Source organism: Zingiber officinale, chromosome 1A (genome assembly GCF_018446385.1).
Source record: "Zingiber officinale cultivar Zhangliang chromosome 1A, Zo_v1.1, whole genome shotgun sequence".
Classification (NCBI taxonomy): domain Eukaryota; kingdom Viridiplantae; phylum Streptophyta; class Magnoliopsida; order Zingiberales; family Zingiberaceae; genus Zingiber; species Zingiber officinale.
In genome coordinates, this window is record NC_055987.1 from 2,257,450 (window position 1) to 2,278,104 (window position 20,655).

Genomic DNA, 20,655 nt, shown 5'->3' on the forward strand with positions numbered 1-20,655 from the left:
TTTTCGGTGTTTGACAAAGGGGAAGAAGATAACTAGGTTTAGATGAATGCAAATTTGATTTTAGAAGACCTTCACATAATGTGGTATCCGTCTTAGGGGGAGGATCTTGATTCCCCTAAAATTATGAAAATTTGAACAATTCTGATCTAAACTTAAATCGTGTTGTAAAACAAAATTTGACTGAACAGAAAAGTTGTATTTGATGTTGACAACGATTTAAGTTTGTAGGAGATTGTGAGTGCAACCCGTGATCGAGGTTGATCCGAGGAGAGTTGACCTGAGGGAAAAATCCAAGCAGGAAGGTTGGCACGGGAAAAGTCCAAGCAGGGAGCTTGGCATGGGAAAAGTCCAAGTATGGAGACTTGGCACGGAGTGGTCGAGAGGGCTCGGTAGCTCGTTCTCTGGACTGGAGTCGGAGAGGGCTCGGTAGCTCGTTCTCCGGACTAGGTCGAGAGGGCTCGGTAGCTCGTTCTCAAGACCAATCCTAATGTCACATGGGCGTTGAATCGGTCAGCAGACCGATCCGATGATTGATTTATGATCGGTGCACAGACCGATCCGGTGAAACTATGTTTGCTGATCGGTCCGGCGACCGATCGCTACCGATGCACCCATGGTAATCGATCGGCAGACCGATCAGAAACACTCAATAGCTCACTGAGTGTATACTGATCGGAGACCGATCAGAGATGATGTCGCGAGAAGGAAAAAGGCAGGGGATCGGTCCACCAGATCGATCCATGGACCGATCAGGTCATATCCTGATCGGTCTTGAGACCGATCAGGTGACGATCTCAGGAGTGCAAGGAACCGCACTCATTAATCCCTGATCGGTCTGTAGACCGATCAGGCCATACCCTGATCGGTCCTCACGACCGATCAGACATCAATCCAAAGGTGTGGATCGGTCCGCTGACCGATCCACCACACTGTCTGCACACACTGTCAGTTTCTGCTGATTTCTGATTCGTTTCTGATGCGTCTGATCTAACATCTGCTTGTGAGCTTTTTGAGTAACAGGTTGCAGGTACCATGGTGATGCTTGAATTCAAATCAATGACTATCAAAGGAATAAAACAAAATGGTTTTTCCACTGGTTATCGCTGCAAATTGTGCAAAAGAAGCGTCAACGTTCACTGGCTTGTTCAGTTGGCTCACTGGCTGCAATCAGCTTGACTCTTCCTTATGGGTTCGAGCTCAGAGACACCAGTGAAGACCAAGGATGGTATTGGTGTGAGCTCAGATAATCAGATGAGGAAGAAGCGTGATTGGCGACGCCTGGTTCGGCGACAGTGATACACTACTGGTTGACGTGATTCGATGCAGTGGTTTGGCTCTGGCTGAAGACAGCAAGAGAGCAGAGAAATAAGAAGGAGGTAGAAGAGAGGTTTGGTAAGCAATTTTTTTTTGTAGCAAACTCTCTGTCGACGTTCAAGCAAGGGTGTTCTGTGAAGCTCTTGGCTGTGAATCTACTTCTTCTTCACTCTCTGCATTCATTGTGGCTGTAAGTTGATTGTGCATTCATTGTAGTCACAAAATTCTGTAAGTCTAAGTCTTGTGCTTCATTCTAAATCTGTTTTGAGACTTTGTGGGAGGTTTCTCCACCGAGAAGGAGAAATACTTAGCCGGAATCTGTCCGGGGGTTGATCTACCGAAAGATCAAGGGATCGTCCACCTTACGGACACGCCGAGGAGTAGGGGCAAGTTATCCCCGAACCTCGTACATCATTGTGTTAGTGGTGGTGTGTTTTCTTCTTTACATAAGTGTTTGTTTTGATTATTTCCGTTGTGCTAACAAATCTCTGTGTAGAAATTTTGTTTTTGTTTTTAAGAGGCTATTCACCCCCCTCTAGCCATCTAAGATCCCAACAGAGAAGTCTGACCGCTCTGGAAAACAAAGAAAGCAGTAGTATTCCCTCCAATGCTTATTGGAGGACTGCATCTTATCGAAAAAAACCAAGCTCACTCGGACTTGAAACAAAAAAGTCCCCGACTCGGACAATTTAGGATAATAAAAATAATGAAAAGTCTGAGTAGTCAAGGGAATACCGTGCAGACGGAACAAAACAACGACTCTGTATAGTAGTCTAAAAGAGTTCGACACCAGGATTAAGGGAAATATAGAAGTATCTTAAAGAAACATAGAAAGCCCACCGGTGGCTCATGTGGCCAATTGTACCCAGATTAAATAGTAACTTGATAGTCAGATGAGAAGTGGTAGGCTGATTTCATCCCTTTAATGTCGTTCTCATCGAACCTGAACTCGGTGGAAGTATACCAGAGTCCACGGACAGGGATGTAGGACTACGAAGAACTGCCATTGAAGATAAAAGATTTGAAATGAGTAATGAGGGGATTCAGATAGAGAAAAAGTGAAGAAGCTTACAGGGAACAATCATTGGAGAAGAAGAAAGGTGAAGCGTCGTAGAGAAGGCTCGAAGACGAAGGTGCACGAAATGAAAACGACTACGACACAAAGTGGGGTTTATAACCCTCGCGCTTAATCGCCCTAAGCCATCCGATCCAGGGTTCAAAAAACCAAGAGAAGATCCGGTCGTAGAATTAGAAAAGGCGCCTATCACATCGCCAACGGATATTCGCCTATCACGTCAAACGCGCAGCGGTAGAAAGTGGGACACGTGGCGTTCAACTAACAGAACACATTAATGAGCCTTAATTAAAAGGTATGGCCGCATGTTTGACCATAATAATCAGAGATTTACACGGTCTTCGAGAAATTTAGATGACACCAGCTACTATCAAAGGGCACTTATACATGGGAGCACAAGGAAAGGAGAAATTTCACCAAAGTGTTGTCGCCCATTGTCCCAATCAGAACAGAGAGTGAGTTATCACACAGCCAAGTGGGCGATGCACCATCTGCCTTTGGCGGTATGATCCGTGTGGCAGTCACAAAACCAAACCCGTGAAAGGGAGCTGAATGGAGAAGACATGTGATCCGATCAGAGACTTGGGATCGTATGCAAGGTTCGATCGAAAATGAAAGTCACCAAAGAGTCTACTGGTTCAGTCAGTTGGATTGGTAGCTTCTTTCGACTAGATTTGAAGGGGAGGCTTGTGATGCAGCAATAAAGGGGGGGCCGTCCGACACGGGTCAACTGCCGAGGTGGAGGTCAAAGTTAAGATAGTCAACGCCAAGGTATCAAAAGGCTCACCTATGGTGTCTGAGAAGAGGTCGACTACAACAACCGGTCGGGGAAATCAATGTCCGATCGTTAAGAGACTGCAACGACCGGTCAGGTTGATCAATGTCCGAGCAGGCCAACCGTCCAACTCGGGCTAATATAGTAAGGCAGTCAAACGCTCAATGCGAAGCGGCAGGACGCTGATTGAAGAACTTGTCCGAGCGGGATGGACACGCTACTATGTCAGTCACCGCAAAGAAGAGCAACTGAGGCCGACAGAGCGAAGGAGTCCCGGTCGAGCCGCTACCTCGCTCGGTTAAGCAGCGGGACCCTTGTTATATCTCTCGATATCCTTTTGGGAGATAGTGCCGCTGACACGAGGTATGGTCAATAGGTGGATCGTACGACGAAGGCTTCTACTGTCTTGTCAGAGATATGTATGTCCTATTAAGGTATAGTGTCAGAGATACTTTCCAGAATGTCCTTTCATGGGACACCTTAGAGAACATGTTCACGCCTCGCATTGGCGGAGCCAGCCCGGGTGATCTACCCGGGTTGTGGGCTACGAGCGCTTAACGCCCTGGGCTAACTTCCACTATTTCTCATTTTTCTTCCTTTCTCTGTAGTAAATTCAAGCTGTGTTTTTTCATTTTTATTGCATTGGTACCTGAGCTACAACCCGAGTACTTGTGAACCTGGCTCTGCCCTTGACACCTCGAGGAGCGTGCACATCGTCCATTAGGGCTCTATATAAAAAGGGTTCAAGGACCAACGGAGGTACGCCTGATTACTGTTTGCGCTTGTGTTACTGTTGCTCCGCTTTCTTCTACACTTCCGGTGACTGACTTGAGCGATGTCGGGACCCTTTCCCTAGCTCGACACTGACGTTGCTTGTTTTGCAGAGCGGAATGCAGTCTACAGCCAGTCAGTACAGCAACTACATCCCCATCTCTCCACCCTCCCTTTTTTGAAGAGGATAAAACTAACCCACTTTACTTAGTTTGATTGATCTGACCGATCCACCTCAATCGGCCCCAACTGGTTCGGCCGAACCAATCAATAAACTCTTACCATCACAACCTACTCTTCCACAAACATAGTGTCAATTTACATCCCCATCTCAGCAATGCTAACTGCTGCTGGGCACCCTATTCTTCCACAAAGCATCTATTCTTTCTTGTGGATAACTATTAAGTCAAAAGTCGAAAGTCAAATTGAGTTGGAAGTATGAGTTTGGATGCGATCAAACTAAGCTCCTATTCCATCAAGACAAGCTCGGGTCCGATTAAATTGAGCTCGAGTCAAATCAACCCCACTAGAAGATCTCGAGTCAAATTCATCCGAGTCACATGAAAATTTAGTTCGTCATTATTTGAAATTCCACTATCAAAAAAAAAGATGTGTCTCTCAGTCAAGAGATAAGAGGTGTGTCTTCTCCGTTAAAAGGGAAAAAGGTATGTCTTTTGGGAATCGAGTTCATTCTTTCACTCTTGTATTTAAAGGTAATCCGTTATAATATTAAGGTAAACAATTCAATTTTCTCTCTCTTTTTAGGGACTTTCATATGAAGGAAGCTCAACTTGATTGAAGCCCGACCTTATTGAGGCTTGACTTGAAGGAATCCCGACCCGCCACAGACAGACTTGAAAGAAGCCCAACCTGATTGGTATCTAACCGGTCGAAAGTACTTGGCCTTGGCCGCGATTACTTTGCTGAATCATTTCCTCCGATTTCGAATCGGATCAACTACAAATGTCTTGTACTCTCACCTTGACAGTGAAAGGACTCCCTATCGATTATATTTACGTGAGAAGGTAGTCATTTTGACATGCATCTTGTCCCTTGTATGAAGTTGTATGCATCCTTCTAGATTTTTGGTCTTAGATTTCAATGAACGCCACTGTTTCAGTCGTCTCTCTAAATTTAATGCCCCATCGTATTCCTCACATTTCCGGTGACTTCAAATTAAAGATTACCTAAACGCTTTTTTCTCTTCCTTGTTTTAGATTTTTTTTCTACGCTTCCTTAAATTAATTGAGTAGCCGAAGTTAAGAGCTGTGCGTGGTGAGTTTATTATTTACACGTTGATTATTCTCAGTCCACTCAAAAACTAAGTAAAAATGAAAATTTGCCTGTATCTCTTTATTTAATTAGAACGTATATCGTCGTGCTTCAGTTTTAAATTCTGAAAGAAAAAAATCCACCCCGATAAATTATTATTAATTTCCTACTCAGTACAGTGACAAGTAATTTTCCACAGTATTACTAACTACTGTTACCCATTCTATCCTAGTATTATTAATATTTAATTTTTTAATTGGCATGAGGTATTTTAATTGTTTGAGAGTGATCGGTCTGATTCCATAAATATTATTTTTTATCGGCCATCAACAGTCTCTTGATTATTTAGTGAAGGACTTCATCAGTGCATCACCGGGGGTTATTCCATGTCATTTTATATTTAGAACGTGATGCTAAATTAATTTTATTTAATTTCCAACTTTTATTGGATATATATTATATATATAATTTTTCACAAAATTAAGTTGTTTTTAAATATAAATTAAAACAAGAAAGTTAAGAAAATTCTGGTAGGTCCAGGTGAGAAGACAAGGCATAAACACTGATTATAATTAAACACCCTTTTATGAAGGGCATTACCACACCAGTGATTAAAATCAAAGCCTATATTGGCTTAAATTAATTATTTGATCTTCAATTAGCCCTAGCTTGCAGCCTAACTTAAGACTCGAAAGTCTTAATTTTTTAAAAAACTCAATTGGATTATCATAAATTCATCAATTGTTCTGTAAATCGAGTGTTAATTAAGCCCTTGTATATTTAATCAGATCCTAAACCGTTGGATTTCATAATTTTCTTTATCAATTACTTAATTTTATGATATTATTTATATATATATATCCTAGGCAGTAGGATTGTAGGACAGTAGCAGTTGTGTTCCTAGTTGAAGACTCCAAGTACAAAGTATATATAAACAATAGCAACAGCCTTCTTCTGCTGCTCACTCGATCGCTGTCTCATTCCATTGCTGCCGCAGCGAACACACCTGTCTTTAACTTCGTGTCAACTCCGTCACTCATCCAATTCCATTCTCATCCATAAAAGTTTCCAGAATGTCAATCTCAATTTATCCATCTACAATTTTGTTCTTGCTCGATCTGTGTCCCAAACATTGAGGGGTAAAAAGGAATTGGAGTCTCATCCACGACCACGACTCTACTAGGCCTATAATTAATGACTTTGTGACATTATAATTCTTGGATTTCATCTGCAATTTAACTATTATTTTGCCATGAAGAGATCGTCGTATCGGTTCGGAGGAGAAGCCGGGATCGATAGCATCGACATGGCCGGCATCCTCATGCTCTTATCTCGCGGCGGCGGCGGCGGTGGCGGCGAAGGAGGGGCCGGCGACGAGAGTCGCGTGTTCGAGTGCAAGACGTGCAGCCGCCGGTTCCCGTCGTACCAGGCGCTGGGGGGCCACCGCGCGAGCCACAAGAAGCCGCGGCTGGTCGCCGCAGGCGACGAGGCGGAGAAGCCGAGGAGCCACGAGTGCTCCGTCTGCGGGCTCGAGTTCGCCGTCGGCCAGGCGCTGGGCGGACACATGCGACGCCACAGGGTGCCGTCGTCGTCGTTGTTTGAGCGCGGCGCGGAGGCGGCGGCGGTGGAGCGGGAAGGGATGAGGGGAGTGGTCTTGGACTTGAACTTGCCGGCGCCGCTGGAGAACAGCGTCGTCGATCTCAAACTGGGGTTGGGATTAACAACAAATTTGGTGGAGAGTGTTGATAATTAACAACGAATCCGCCTGGCTATCTTCCTAATGCAATAACTCTTGCTAAAAGAAATGCAGCTAATAGATGAGTACTCCCTCCTTGTACAATGCATCGAGACTATAAACTGAGTAAACATGGAACAGCTTTTAATTTATTATGAACTCAAATGATGGATACAACGAGCTAGTTCTTGCCAACTTTTGATCAGCTTTTAAACTCAAATGTGTGTGTTAAAAAAAACTGATAACACAGCCAATATTATTTTGAATTTATAAGTACTGACATGAGTTAACCTATCACTCACTAAGGAAGACTCTGCTGCAATTAACAAATCCCATAATGTAAATTCTAATACGATGGATGAAAGGAAGCAACAACATATATACTACAATAAGCTCCAATACCTGTTAATGTGGAAAAGGTGTTGCTTCAAATTTTAGATCAATTTTACATCAAACAGATCAAATATAAGAAACCTCACTTTCCTACAGGAGCACACCAAGCGCAAGTGCAACAAATAAAGAAGAAAAAAATATGATTAAGTGCCTCTGGGGAGAACACTAGCAGAATTGTAGCACACTTGCAAATAGCATTATTACATTCCTGATGCCCTTTTACAAGTACTTGATGAGGGACCAAACTACAACAATGAGAACTACAATAGCGATGACCGATAAGAGCAGACACTTGCAAGAACAGCCACCTTTTGTGCGCTTGTTGAGGATTGCCAGTCTCTTTTGAACTCTCTGCATGAAGTCCACAAAGAATTAACGTGATACATTCACAAGTATTCTGAGTCAAATGCAGGTATTCCTGCCTCAAATCCTAAGTATCAAAGAATAATGTGAACTTCTAAAAAGGGCCGTGTTAAGTCAATGAACTGGTAAAAAACAGCATGAAGAGGTTGGAATTACCCGTAACCTTGAGTCGGTTACATCAACTTGCTGGTCCAGATCATCCTGTATCATCATTAAAGCATTCAATTAACGCTGAGTTCTTGAAGCTGCTGCTCAGTAATTTTGCACAATAAAGAAGCCTATACCAGTCATAGTATTACATACAATTAATCTTGTGTGCAGATCCAGCTCTTCATTAACTGCTAATGCAATATGTTTGGTGCTTAACACAGTCTCCTCCAGTTGTTCAAGACCCTGGTCTTGCTCTATAAAATGGGATAAATTATATAGTACGTTAAATTAAAATTTGACTTAAAACGTGAAGAAAACCTAGAAAATACCTCTCATAACCTGCCTCTGCAAACCAACAATACCCTGATTATCCAACCCAGCGACCATTGTTGCCACATCAACTGGTTTTTTACCATCTCCAAGCAAGTTCTCCCTATGTTTCACAGATTACTTAATTTAAAGTAAAAAAAAATGACTACAATGCATTATTCAAGTGGTAGCAAACATGCAATCCTAATCACTCACTAAATTTAAAGATTGAATTTTGAAACAGAGGTTCTATTATGGTAAAACTGAGAGGTGTCAATATATATCTTTATAAAGACAGAAAACTGACATACAAATGTCATGCTAACCTGTTCCCGAAGTTGGACATGTTTAACGTGGATGCCATCTGATTTGCTTTAGATTTAAGATTTGATAGCATCTCTTGGCGCTTGTGTAATTCCTTATCCTTTCTGGATTAAGAAGGCAGTTAGGATGTAAAAAAAAGAGGTATTATGTAATTTCTTATCCTTTCTGGATTAAGAAGGCAATTAGGATGCACAAAAAATAGGTAATATTCCTAAAAGCAATCAATGGATAAAACTCAGCTCATAGTGAATAAAGTAAAGCCATTTAGTTTCCAAGATTCTATAACAATGCCTTGTATGTATAGAGGGAAAATAATGCAACCTTTGACTTGCACAGGATAGTATAGTATCAAGCAAATTATATTGCAATTAAGCAAAATAATGACTGTAAGTAATGTAGCAGCATACAGAGAAGAAACCTGTAAATGAGCAGATACAATGGATCATTCAATAAAAACATAAATAAAAGATCTTCATCCTCGTATATATTCTTCCGAGAAGGGGGGGTGGGACGGTTTCTAAAATTACCTACACTAAATGAAGGAGAGGAAGAGAACCAAAGTTCTGAATACAGAAAAAAAAAAAATACAGTATTGTTTTAGAATAATATTACACTGAAAGGAACAGCAACACTTACATTGGCTGTAAGCTAGGAAGCTTTGAAAGAAGCGACTCCAAGTTCTCCAGTCTGGTCCGGAGAATTGTTATCTTCCTCCTCATTGCAGTCAATTGGCGTTGGGTCTCAGGCCCAGATGGAGGCAAAGAGCCCCTTTCAGAAAGCATAACACTAATTTCCTCAGAAAGCCTTGATGCTTCGTTGAACTCTTTCATCCATTGTTCTAACGAAGATGCCATCGCTGGTTAAAGGATCTATTAAAAAGATCTCCACTGTATGAGTCTTGATATTAGTTTCCATTGTAATCAATTGTATATAGGATGAACATGTGTAGAAGAAATCATTCATGCAAGAACCAAGAGAAAGAATGTCAATGAAATTTTAACCTTAATCTATTGGAAACAAGATTAACAAGGTAAATATAGTCAAAGCAAAAAATGTAAACTAAGAAAAGAAACGCAGGATTAATGAATACAAATTACCACTAAATTAAGAACCGAGACTACAAATTCTGCAAAGCTGGATGCAAGAAGGAAAAAAAAGACCTTTCTAACTTAACACAGATATCAATCACCATGAAGAAGGATCTACTCCTCGTTAAAGAGACATCCAAAGTTCGAAACTTCCACCAAAAGTCTGCATTTAGTCTCCTCTATAATGTTACTCTTTTCTCCCCTCCGAAGCACTTCGGAGATCTAAAAATATACGATCAATGCAACCTTTCGTCCAGTTCCTTGTGAAGTTTAAGAAAATTACAATCTCAACCGAAATAAATCCGATGTGCCGGAGAATTTCGAAACGAGGAAAGAGAAAGAGGATGACAATATTCATCGTAGGAACTGGGACAAATCACCACCAATTCATAATTCCAACTACAATAACACTCGATCTCAACCAAACAAATAAAACGCTACAAATTTACAGAAAAAAAAAAAGAAAAAGAAAAAAAAAACAAGAATCGTTATGAAGGTAATTGAAAGATACGCAAACACATCAAGGAATCGAGAAACAACGACGATCTCTCGGAAAAGATCACCGATGAGAAGAAAAACATGATAAAGCTATTCCGGAAGGAGAAATCTCGTACCTTATCGCTTCCTTCCCCCCTCTTGCTTCCTCTCCCCGATTCCCAAATCCCGAAATTAATTCCTTTCGCACCGCGTCGCGTTGTCGGTCTGATCTATTTCCCTTCCGGACGAATCGAAACAAATAAGAAGGTTCCAATAACTAAAATGCGTTGCGGCATCCGCCCGAATCCGACGTCGGAAGTAAACAGCTCATTCCTCCGACCCGCTTCATTAACGCGAAGACAAATCGATTCATATTATTGGTAACGGATTATAATTAATAAATAAAGTACAGAATATTAATTTATCTTGCCAAAATAAGAAACTTTCCTCCTCTGCTCTTCTCCTCTCCGTCCTCTCTTTCTTCCATCTCGGCCAACGGCGACGGCGAAGACGTGCGATCGTTCGTTCCTCTTCATCTCCACTTATCGATCCAACCAAGGAGAGAAGATAATTAAGGCGGAGGACTGTAATGAACATCTCTAATCTCTGCTAGACTTCTTTTTTAAAAAAAAGTAATATTAAATATATCCACTGCACCTTTACCAACTCAAACAACACTCGATTTCGAGTGCTTTCGGTCAACGTGCAAACGAAAGAAAAGATGCTTGTCCGACAATTTCAAAACCCATTACACTTGTCGCTCGATAATTGGATGCGGATCAGTCATAAATCCACCACCGCATCCAATTCCGGCCCAGCTCTTGGAATTGCCGAATTCTTATCAAAGGAAGCGAACAAGCTGCCAAGAACATACAGCAGCCCCGCACTGTCCTCTCTTGGAGCAAAAGCTGAGCCCGATTACGGAAATCCGAGAGTTTGGACTTTCCTATTGCTACATATTTATCTGCTTTCAGTCGCTGCTCAGTCTATAAGAGTAATTTTATGCTAAAAATGTGATTTTTCTTACTTACTTTCACCAGATTTGTGTGAGCGATCAGTTCGAGAGTTGAAATGTGTGCTTTCCTTTTCGTTGCCATCTTCTTGTAGGTTTGAGAGTTGAAATTGTAAGGCAAAAAAGATGCGAAGTTTGAGCAATTTAGGCGTCTGTTTGAGCCTTGTTTCAGGCTTCCTCTTCCTGGCTCTTGTTGCAGAGCTCTACTACCTCTTTTGGCGGAAGAAGAAGAACAGAACAAACAGAGGCAGGGAAGACGGCGGCTACAGGAGCTGCTCTGCCAAAAATCTTTTCCTTCCTCTCTTTAGCTGGAGGAATCCATCTTCCTTGAGTACCACAGCCATCAATCCCCATGAGATCTCTAATCCGCTGAAGGCAGTCGAGGAAGAAGATGGCACAGTGGAAGCAGAGCTGAAGAGGCTGCAGAGTCTTGCAGGTCCTCCGAGGTTTCTCTTCACCATCGAGGAGGAAACCAAGGAGGATTTGGAATCAGAGGACGGGAGAAGCAGGAAGGGATCAAGAGGGAAGAGCTTGAGCGATTTGTTTGTTACTTCAAGCACTCCATTCCTGACGCCTCTCTCCTCTCCTCCTTTTTTCACTCCTCCTCTGACTCCTATGTTTGAGCCATTGACGGAAGAGGAGCTCATCAAGATGTGTTCCTCTCCGCCTCCAAAGTTCAAATTTCTGAAGGATGCTGAGGAGAAACTACAGAGAAAGAAATTGACGGAAGAAGCAAGAAAAATCACAGAAGAAGAAGAAGGATCTTTCATCTCTATAAAAATAGGATGGACCAAGGACAAAGGGCAACAGCAGCATTCGAGTTCCTCCCAAGTGATTCCATTAACCTCTTCACCTTCAAGTTTCAAGCCACTTCGTTGAGCTTTCCATCAATCATAATCTGCTGCTATTTTTTCTTGTTTTTTCGCCTTCAACGAAACTTTGATATGACTTATGAGGGATTTCTTCGGCTAAAGGGGTTGAATCATTATAGTTATCAAATGGGGGTCATCATAAGATCTGTTGTCACGTTTCTGTATTATAATAGATATGTAAATATTTATAATACTAAACAATTATTTTACTTGAATGAATCTATAATATTCACAAATGGTCTACAATTTTTATTTTTGTTTGAACTGAGAAGGTTAAGAGTGCCCCTTCATGGCGCAGAAGAAAAAAAGGCGCTCCTTTCCCTTTCCCTTCCACCTTCCCCCTTCCCCCTTCCTCTTTAATGCACAATATAATTATTGCTTGCCTTTTATATATAAAAGACGTGAGACGTCTAAGTCAATCAGTGAAAGATGATCAATTCGGATCAAGAGAGAACATCTAGACCAAGCAAAAGGTTTTGATTCATGAAATTTTAAGGAGTTTTTCGATTCATCTGTGATCGCTTCTTCCTACTACAAATTTTTCTTATAATTCTTTTCTTCAATTATTATAAGTCTTTTCATTTCGTATAAATTTATCTTACTATCATGTCAACGATAATATCAGAGCCTATTGCTTGCGAGAGGAGAAATCCCTCCTGCAATCACATCGCAGTAGAGACCGAGTAGTCGCGTTGGGAAAAAGTCACTATGTCGCGTATTTCTCCGTCGCTGAGATTGACGTGGGCACCGGCAAGGCGGCAACCAGGTCAGATGGGTAGCGACGGGCGTCCGTCGCCCGTGAGTGCCAACGACCACGTGGGAAATCTGGGGATCGACCGGCCATTGTTTTTGTTACTACGGATAAAACCTGGCATAAGTAGAAAAATGATGAAGCTTAATTTAATTAAATCAAAGAAAAAATGGATGTAAGATTTAATTGATTATTTTTTTAATCGATTAAACTTGTAAGTTTAATCGATTACACGAGGGACTGATTTAAAAATTTTAAAAATAAAAAATTTATATTGAATCTATCTAATTCAATTGGTTTGAACTGGTATGGTTCAATCAGACCCATGTTTGATTAAATTATTAATTAATTTAACCACACCAATTTGATCTAATTAGATTCATGGTTTAGTTCAAACTATTAATTGGTTTAACCAAATTAAGTTGATCCTTTTAAATCCTAATCTAGTTTAAATCATTGATTGATTTAACCAGATCAGTTTGATTCAATCAAATCAGATTGAATCTAATTAGAATGGTTTAATTAAATGGATCTGGGCTAATCAAAATTGGTTAGAATTGAGTCAGTTTGATTTATTGGACTGGATCTTTCTAGATCTGTTCAAATGAGTCAGATTTATTCTGATGGGTCAGATTTGATCAAAATTAGACCGGATTCTTCAATGGGTCAGAATTGATCAAATGACTTGGTTTGATGAATAGATCTGAGTTTGAATTAAATGAGCTTAGGTTACACAATAACAATAGTACATCCGAATTAGATCAGTTCTAATAAGGACAAGGGACTAAGTTAATACTCAGGATCATGATTTCCAATTAACCACGTGTATTAGTCAATTAGAGCTCCTCAAATAAAAATATATATTATTTTTATTTGTTTATGGATTTTGTGTGTTTATTCTATGCATATGTGTGAATTGAATTGAATTGATTTTATTACTGATTTATCAGTTTTGTACTTACATTGTTATTTTCAATTTCAGATGTCGAGGATGATATACATGATGACTCGTCACGATGTGTGACGAAATGAGCTGAGGTAGTCGATTGAAGAGACAGAGTATGGCCCGGTTTACGAACTCCAAAGAAATATTGGATAATTCGATCGATTGTTCTGGAAACTCGAATAGGAAGAGTTTTCAATCCTGGATAACTATAGGATCTAGACTTTGATTTCATCATTGTTGGGGCATCCCAAGGTATGGGGGTGCTATGAAGGGCGCATCTCATATTCAAAGTTATGTGTGGAGCTATTTTACCATGATGATCTAAAAGAGGATTCTGAAGAGTTTGAGGAGAATCCAGAAAAAAAATCCTGAAGATTCTATGGAGGATTGAGAAGAAGATTCAAATGTGGATCAAATAGAGAATCCTGAACCTGTTCTACTTGAGATTGTCCTAATTCAGTTCGGTATGAACAGGATAGTACTGCACATTGCACTAGTATATTTTTCGTGGGAGTAAAGTTAGCTTATCTTGCTTATTAGAGGTTTGTTTATTGTTGTTACGTACGAATAGTATTAACTCATTTAGTTTATGAAAATAATATAGTAGAAATTATTGTTATGTACAAACAGTGCTATATTTTATGAAAAAAATTGTTGTGTTAACAGTCTTAAAAGAATGATTAGTTCAATTTAAATGATGAGTTTATTTCATAATTTGTTCACTTAATGATTAATTCATTTGATGGAATATGTGTAATATAATTGATCAATATTAGTTAAATTTGATCATACGAATGATAAGTAAAAATACAGTTGTCACTTAATTTTGTAAACCAACTCAAATTAACGTTGAGTCAATTATAAATTATATATATATATATATATATATATATATATATATGAATTGCACTGAATTACTAAATAATATATTTATTTATATTAGATCATGACAACTAAGAATATTATAGTTGAACTCAATAAGGGAGAAAAACTATATGAGGATAATTATAAATTATAACATCTCAAAACACAATATGTTCTTGAGAAACAAGAAGTTCTAGATGTTGTAAATTAGTTTATGGAAGAATCTACTGATAGTTTTATATTACAGCATAAACATGATCTTAATACCTACAAGGCATGGAAGAAAAATGACTCTACTACTAAGGGATATTGATTAGTTTAATGATAGACGACCTAATATTTGAATATAAGCCATTACCATCAACTCATGTCGTCTGGGTTGCCTAGAGAGAAAAGTACAGTGGAGTTAGTTTAAGCAAACTTCATTAGTTGATAATCAAGTTTGACAGCTACAAAAAGTACATGAATATAATTACCATGGCCCGACATGTGAGAGAAATGGAAAATATGTTCCAGGATTTAAAGGCAGTTGATTATATATTGACTGATGAATAATAGGTTTAGGCAGTTATCCATTCCTTTCCAGATTTTTGGGAAACAATGAAACAGAATCTGACTCACAGTGAAAGTATCAAGACTTCCACTAATGTCTCACCTCATGTTGAACTGGAGACAGAGAGAATAAAATTTGCAAGGATTTCTGGATAATCTTTTATAGTTAAAGGTTCTGTTGGAGCATTTGGTTCCAAGAATAAGAAATGATAGTTTAAGGAAGGAAAGAGAAAGAGAAAAAATGGTAGTGGTGCTACTGGGCAAGGCCCAATCAAGAAGAAAGAAAAGAAGTATTGAAAGAAAACTAAAAGTAAGCCGACTTACTATAATTGTGGCAAGAATGGTCACTTTACTTGGAAATGTACTGAGCCGAAAAAGATAGATATATATTTATCCTTTTTCCATGAACATTATATTGCTAGTTCAGTATTGTTAGCTGATTCTTATCCATTGTGAATTATAGATTCATGAGCAACGAACCATGTAGCTCGTGATCGAGCTATATATGTGAAGTATCATTGGATATATTTAGCAAAAAATGGATATATGGGAAAACAATGCAAGGATTGAAGTCAAATGAGTTTATACTTGTAAACTCAAGCCACGTGGTAGACATACCTTGTTTTTAAATGATGACTTGTATACTCCTGATATTCGATGGAATCTGGTTTTCATTAATAGTGTTCTTGATTTGGGTTATTGTATAAACTTTTACAGTCATTGTGTGAAACTAGGAATTAACTTTGTGTTAATAAGAGTTGGTTATATATCGAATGGTTCATGATTCTTGATGTAGAATTAGATATTAATTGTGGTAATAATGGTTATTTTTCTAACATTACTCTTACTAGCGATGCTAATGTAAATAATAAAATTTGACATGCTAGATTAGGACATATACAACAAGAATAAATGAATAGATTAATTAAAGAGGGTATGTTTGACACTCAAACTAAAGTTTACTTGTGTATATGTGAGCATTGTCTTACTAGAAAAGTAATCGGAAAACCATTTCGTAAGACTATTAGAGCTGAATCATCATTGCAATTAATTCATTTGGATATTTGTGGTCCAATAAATGTGAAAGCTAGACATGGAAGTTCTTATTTTATTATAATTGACGATTTCATACGTTATAATCATATGTATTCGATTTCTTACAAATCTGAAACATTAGATTACTTCAATTGTTATTTGAACGAAGTTGAGAATCAATTGGAATGTAAGACTAAAACTTTACGCACTGACCATGGAGGTGAATATTTGTTTGATCAGTTCAAAACAATATGTAATAAAAAGGAATTATTAGAGAACAAACTATCTTTGGAACTCCATAGCAAAAATGAAGTTACTGAAAAAAGAAATCAAACTTTTCTAGATATGGTTAGATCTATAATGGTTCAAGCTAATTTGTCAATTTCTTGTTGGGGAGATGTATTATTAGTTGCAACCTATATACTTAACCGAGTGTCTTCTAAATCTATTCTATTTACTCCATATGAATGTTAGACAGGCAGAAAACCAAATTTGAGTAATCTGAAACCTTAGGGGTCAGTTGCTTATGTTTATAATAAAATTCACAAATATGAAAAATTAGGACACGGGGGTAAAGAAGTGTATCTTTGTAAGCTATTATGATATTTCTAAGTGTTATATTTTCATTGGTGAGCAATAAGATGAAACCATATATGAAATAGAGTCTAGAGGTGCAACTTTTCTTGAAACTGAGTTTCCAATGAGAGGTGAAATTAATAAGACAATTCCTTTATTTGTGATAGAGGAGGATAATGTTCCTTTATCAACAAATCATATATCACGAGAAATGTCTGGTCCTAGTCAACATAGTGGGAGTGATTTATCGATGAATGAGTCAGTTTTTCAACAATCTAATTTACGAAGAAGTAGTCGCCATATTATTTCTCGGAGAATGTTTCACTTTGAGAATGAGGTATGATGATTCTTCCCGTTGACGATAAGAGATCTCGAACAGTTGAAGAAACATTGAGATTGTCAGTTAGAGAAAAATAAAAAATTGCAAAGGATGAGAAATGAAGTCTATGAGAAAGAATTAAGTTTGAGATTTAGTCGATCTTCCTCCTGGTCGAAGGGTTATTGGAAATAAGTGGATTCTCAAAGTTAAGAAGAAAGAAGATGGATCGATTAATCAATATAAAGCTCATTTAGTTGCAAAATGATATATCCATGATCCTGTCCGAACCAGGGGTCAACGAACGCTGGGGACGTGGCGCTTCCTGCTAGATCCTCGAGTGCTCCGGCGAACCTGCAACAAAGCCGAGCCGGGGGGGTGGTGTCCCGACGACGGCCCTCCGACGCTCAAGTCAGGCGAGGGAATAGATGAAGAAAGTGGCTGCAGGATGAAGACTCGCGTACCTCCGGTGAAGAAATGGAGACCTTATATAGACCTCTCGAAGGAGCCTGGGCGCGTCAATCAAAGCAATCACCTGCTTTGACCATGCCCAGGTATGGGTCTGTCAGAAGGGCATCCATAAGGCCATACCGCTACTGTATCAACCTCTCCATGATGTGACGGCTGTTGGAGTGTATACTGAAAGCCTAAGCTTTTGTAAACATTTGTCTTGAATAAAGAATCACATTTGGTCAAATTATCTACATTTGTTTGTAGTTGTTCAATTAATTTATATTGTAGATAACATAGCTTGTGGTGTCACATGCAGAAGATAATGTTATCAGTACCTTATAAATTATAAACAGTAGCTCACGACCAAAATGGAAAGGAACAAACCATTAGAAGGTCGTAGTGTAATTAGGTATCAGTTTATCTTGACTGTATAATTACACTAGTACACTTAGTGTGTATTGAGTAGGACCATTTGAGGTCGTTTCTTTTATACTGACTTTATAAAGAAACAAAGACCTCGGTTATTATGGAAGTGTGTGCTCTTAATCCTGATATAATAACACGCACATATATTTGATATTTATTTCTTTAATTTATCAATGGGTGAGGTTTAGTTCGATGAATCAATAAGCCCGATAAGTTGGGAAATGATATCACTTATAGTGTGTGTTGTTGATTATAGAAGGAAACTGTGTCCTAGAGATACTAGGTTGATAATGTCCCCAAGAGGAGCTCATAAGGATTGTCATGTTAAACCCTGCAGGTGGACTTAGTCCGACATGACGATAAGGTTGAGTGGTACTACTCTTGGACTTAGATATTAATTAAATGAGTTGTCAGTAACTCACTTAATTAGTGGACATTCGATATCTTAAACACAGGGAGACTAACACACTCATAATAAGAAGGAGCCCAAAAATGTAATTTGGGATTGGTGCGGTAGTTCAATGATAGTTCTCTAGTGGAATGAATTATCATTGATAAAATTAAGTTGTGTGTTCGGGGCGAACACGGGATGCTTAATTTTATCGGGAGACCAAAACCAATTCCTCCTCTCGGTCCCTATCGTAGCCTCTTATTTGTAGAGTTCTATACCCACCTATACCCACCTTCTATACCCACCCAATAGGTGGGAACCAAGCTAGGGCCGGCCTAGGTATATTATTGGGTGGCCGGCCCTAGCTTGAACCCAAGCTAGTGGGGGCCGGCCAAATTAAATTAAAAGGGATTTTAATTTTAATTTTTATTATTATGTGGAAGATATAATTTAAAGAGAATTAAAATATCTCTCTTGTAAAAGATCTATAAAAGATTAAAGAAAGAGATTAGATCTCTTTCCTTATTTGTAGATTGGAGAGATGTTTTATTTTTTCTTTAAAAATTATTCACATGTTGATAAAATTAAAATTATAGAAATTTCCTTTTATCAACCATGAAGAGATTTTAAAGAGAAATTTTATTTTTTAAAATTTCCGGAAACAAATTAGGAAGTTTTAATTGTTGATTAAAACTTGTCCAATTTGTTCTCCAATGATGTGGCCGGCCATTGAAGATTGATTTGGAAAATTTATTTTATTTTTCTAAATTAAATCATGTCAAGGAAATTGAGGAAATTTTATTGTAATTAAATTTCCTAATTTGCCTAGGCCAAGGAATATAAAAGAAGGGGTGAGGGTGCCTTCATGAGACACAACCTCTATTATTTTCTCTCTCTCTTTTGTTCCTTGGTGTGGCCGGCCATCCTCTCCCTCTCTTCCTCTTGTGGTGGCCGAACCTCTCTCCCTTCCTTGGAGCTCTTGTGGTGGCCGGATACTACTTGGAGAAGAAGAAGAAGAAGAAGGAGAGAAAGCTAGCATCTCTTGGAGCTTGGTTAGTATTTTGGTTTTCTTCTTTGGTGAAGTTCTTCCTTTGTGGCCGAACCTTGCTTGGAGGAGAAGAAGGTGGTTGGTGGTTTCTCATCTCGGTAGATCGTTGCCCACACAACGTCCGAGGTTAGAAGAGGAATACGGTAGAAGATCAAGAGGTTTTTCTACAAGGTATAACTAGTAATTTTTATTTCCGCATCATGCTAGTTATTTATGGAAATAATACCAAATACAAGATGCTTACGTTCTAGTATTTCGAATATGTTTTTCAATGTTGTGTTCTTTTGTTTTCTTTCTTTTCCTCGTGATTTGATTGTTCTCTTTGGTTAACCTAAAGTTATTTTAGGAAATTAAATATTAGCTTTCTATTAAAGGTTTTGTCTAGTCGGTGGTGGTTGCTCCCATATCCAAGAAGGCCATGTGCCTCGCCACGTCAGTACTGGGAACCTTTTATGGAAATTAATATTTAATGGAATTAATAACTTAAGGAGACTTGGGTCGAACGTGTTAAGTTCCGCAGGAGATCCAAGTCAAAACCTAAAAGAACAAATAGATTAAGTTTTGGATCAAACGTGTTAAGTTCCGCAGGCGATCCAAAATTTAATTTAAAAGAACACATGGTAGCTAGGAAAAGGTTCAAACCTTTGTACAAAATTTTTGTACAGTGGAACCTCTAGGTTTTCCGAGTAGCAACCAACAACGGCAAGATCCTCTATCGTGAAATCTTGTGTACGGCATAATCATCAGACATGCCTTTGCTGACATCCCATATCCCGAGCCGAACGGATAGGCCGCTCGGCTAACTTTTGTATCCTCGCCCTTTCCCTGGCCGAACGGACCGCCCGCTCGGCCCTTCGGTTCCTGCCGGGCAGACACCCGCTCGGCCATTCAGTCTTCCTGCCTTGGCGTCGGAAACCCAAGCCTATGGCTGGGTTATCTCTGACTCCGCTCGGACTTGCTCAACTGCTTAACGCGGCCATTACCCGCTTAGTCAGCCCTCCATCCGTCCTCAGGATGGGACCCTTCAGGAAGTGGGTCCCCTATTCTTACCGCCGGATCACTTGCCTCCCCTTCAAGTCTAGTCGAAGGAGGCAGTGAGTCCGACTGACTGGACTATGTGTCCGAGCGGGCGGTCGCTATAATAACGGTGTCGAATGAGATAGCAACGATGCCGAGCGGATCAAGTCGATAATTGATCTGACGCTGAGCGACGCAACATCAGGTGAGATGTCGAGCAAGCTGAGCGACCGAGTGATGTCAAGCGCGTGCCCTAGTTCAAGCGTACGGCCGAATGGACGACCAAGCAGTACCAATCAGATGGCTACGAGAGTGCCGACCGAGCGGTGAAAAATGGTGCCAACCGGATG

The 20,655-nt window shown here is 39.4% G+C and overlaps 3 protein-coding genes across 5 annotated transcripts; 2 read left to right on the forward strand and 1 right to left on the reverse strand.

The window, feature by feature from the left end:
- Nucleotides 1–6,292: 6,292 nt before the first annotated feature.
- Nucleotides 6,293–7,137, forward strand: LOC121998788 (zinc finger protein ZAT7-like). Its single transcript, XM_042553844.1, has one exon. It carries the CDS (start codon nt 6,460–6,462, stop codon nt 6,958–6,960), a length of 501 nt encoding a protein of 166 aa, XP_042409778.1. The 5' UTR covers nt 6,293–6,459; the 3' UTR covers nt 6,961–7,137.
- A 321-nt stretch (nt 7,138–7,458) lies between these two features.
- On the reverse strand, nt 7,459–10,842 carry LOC122015348 (syntaxin-52-like). Of its 3 annotated transcripts, XM_042572203.1 has the most exons (8): nt 10,704–10,842; nt 10,184–10,587; nt 9,118–9,350; nt 8,484–8,585; nt 8,178–8,281; nt 8,002–8,102; nt 7,855–7,899; nt 7,459–7,686 (listed from the first exon to the last, which is right to left on the reverse strand). In XM_042572203.1, the coding sequence occupies exons 3-8, from the start codon at nt 9,333–9,335 to the stop codon at nt 7,555–7,557; spliced, it is 702 nt and encodes a 233-aa protein (XP_042428137.1). In that variant the 5' UTR covers nt 9,336–9,350; nt 10,184–10,587; nt 10,704–10,842; the 3' UTR covers nt 7,459–7,554. The 3 variants fall into 3 exon arrangements, with proteins under 3 accessions (XP_042428137.1, XP_042428146.1, XP_042428129.1); XM_042572212.1 differs by lacking the exon at nt 10,704–10,842 and having other exon boundaries at nt 9,118–9,368; nt 10,184–10,668; XM_042572195.1 differs by lacking the exon at nt 10,704–10,842 and having other exon boundaries at nt 10,184–10,666.
- Nucleotides 10,843–11,184: 342 nt separating this feature from the next.
- On the forward strand, nt 11,185–12,145 carry LOC122015342. Its single transcript, XM_042572182.1, has one exon. The coding sequence runs from the start codon at nt 11,185–11,187 to the stop codon at nt 11,935–11,937; it is 753 nt and encodes a 250-aa protein (XP_042428116.1). The 3' UTR covers nt 11,938–12,145.
- Nucleotides 12,146–20,655: the final 8,510 nt, after the last annotated feature.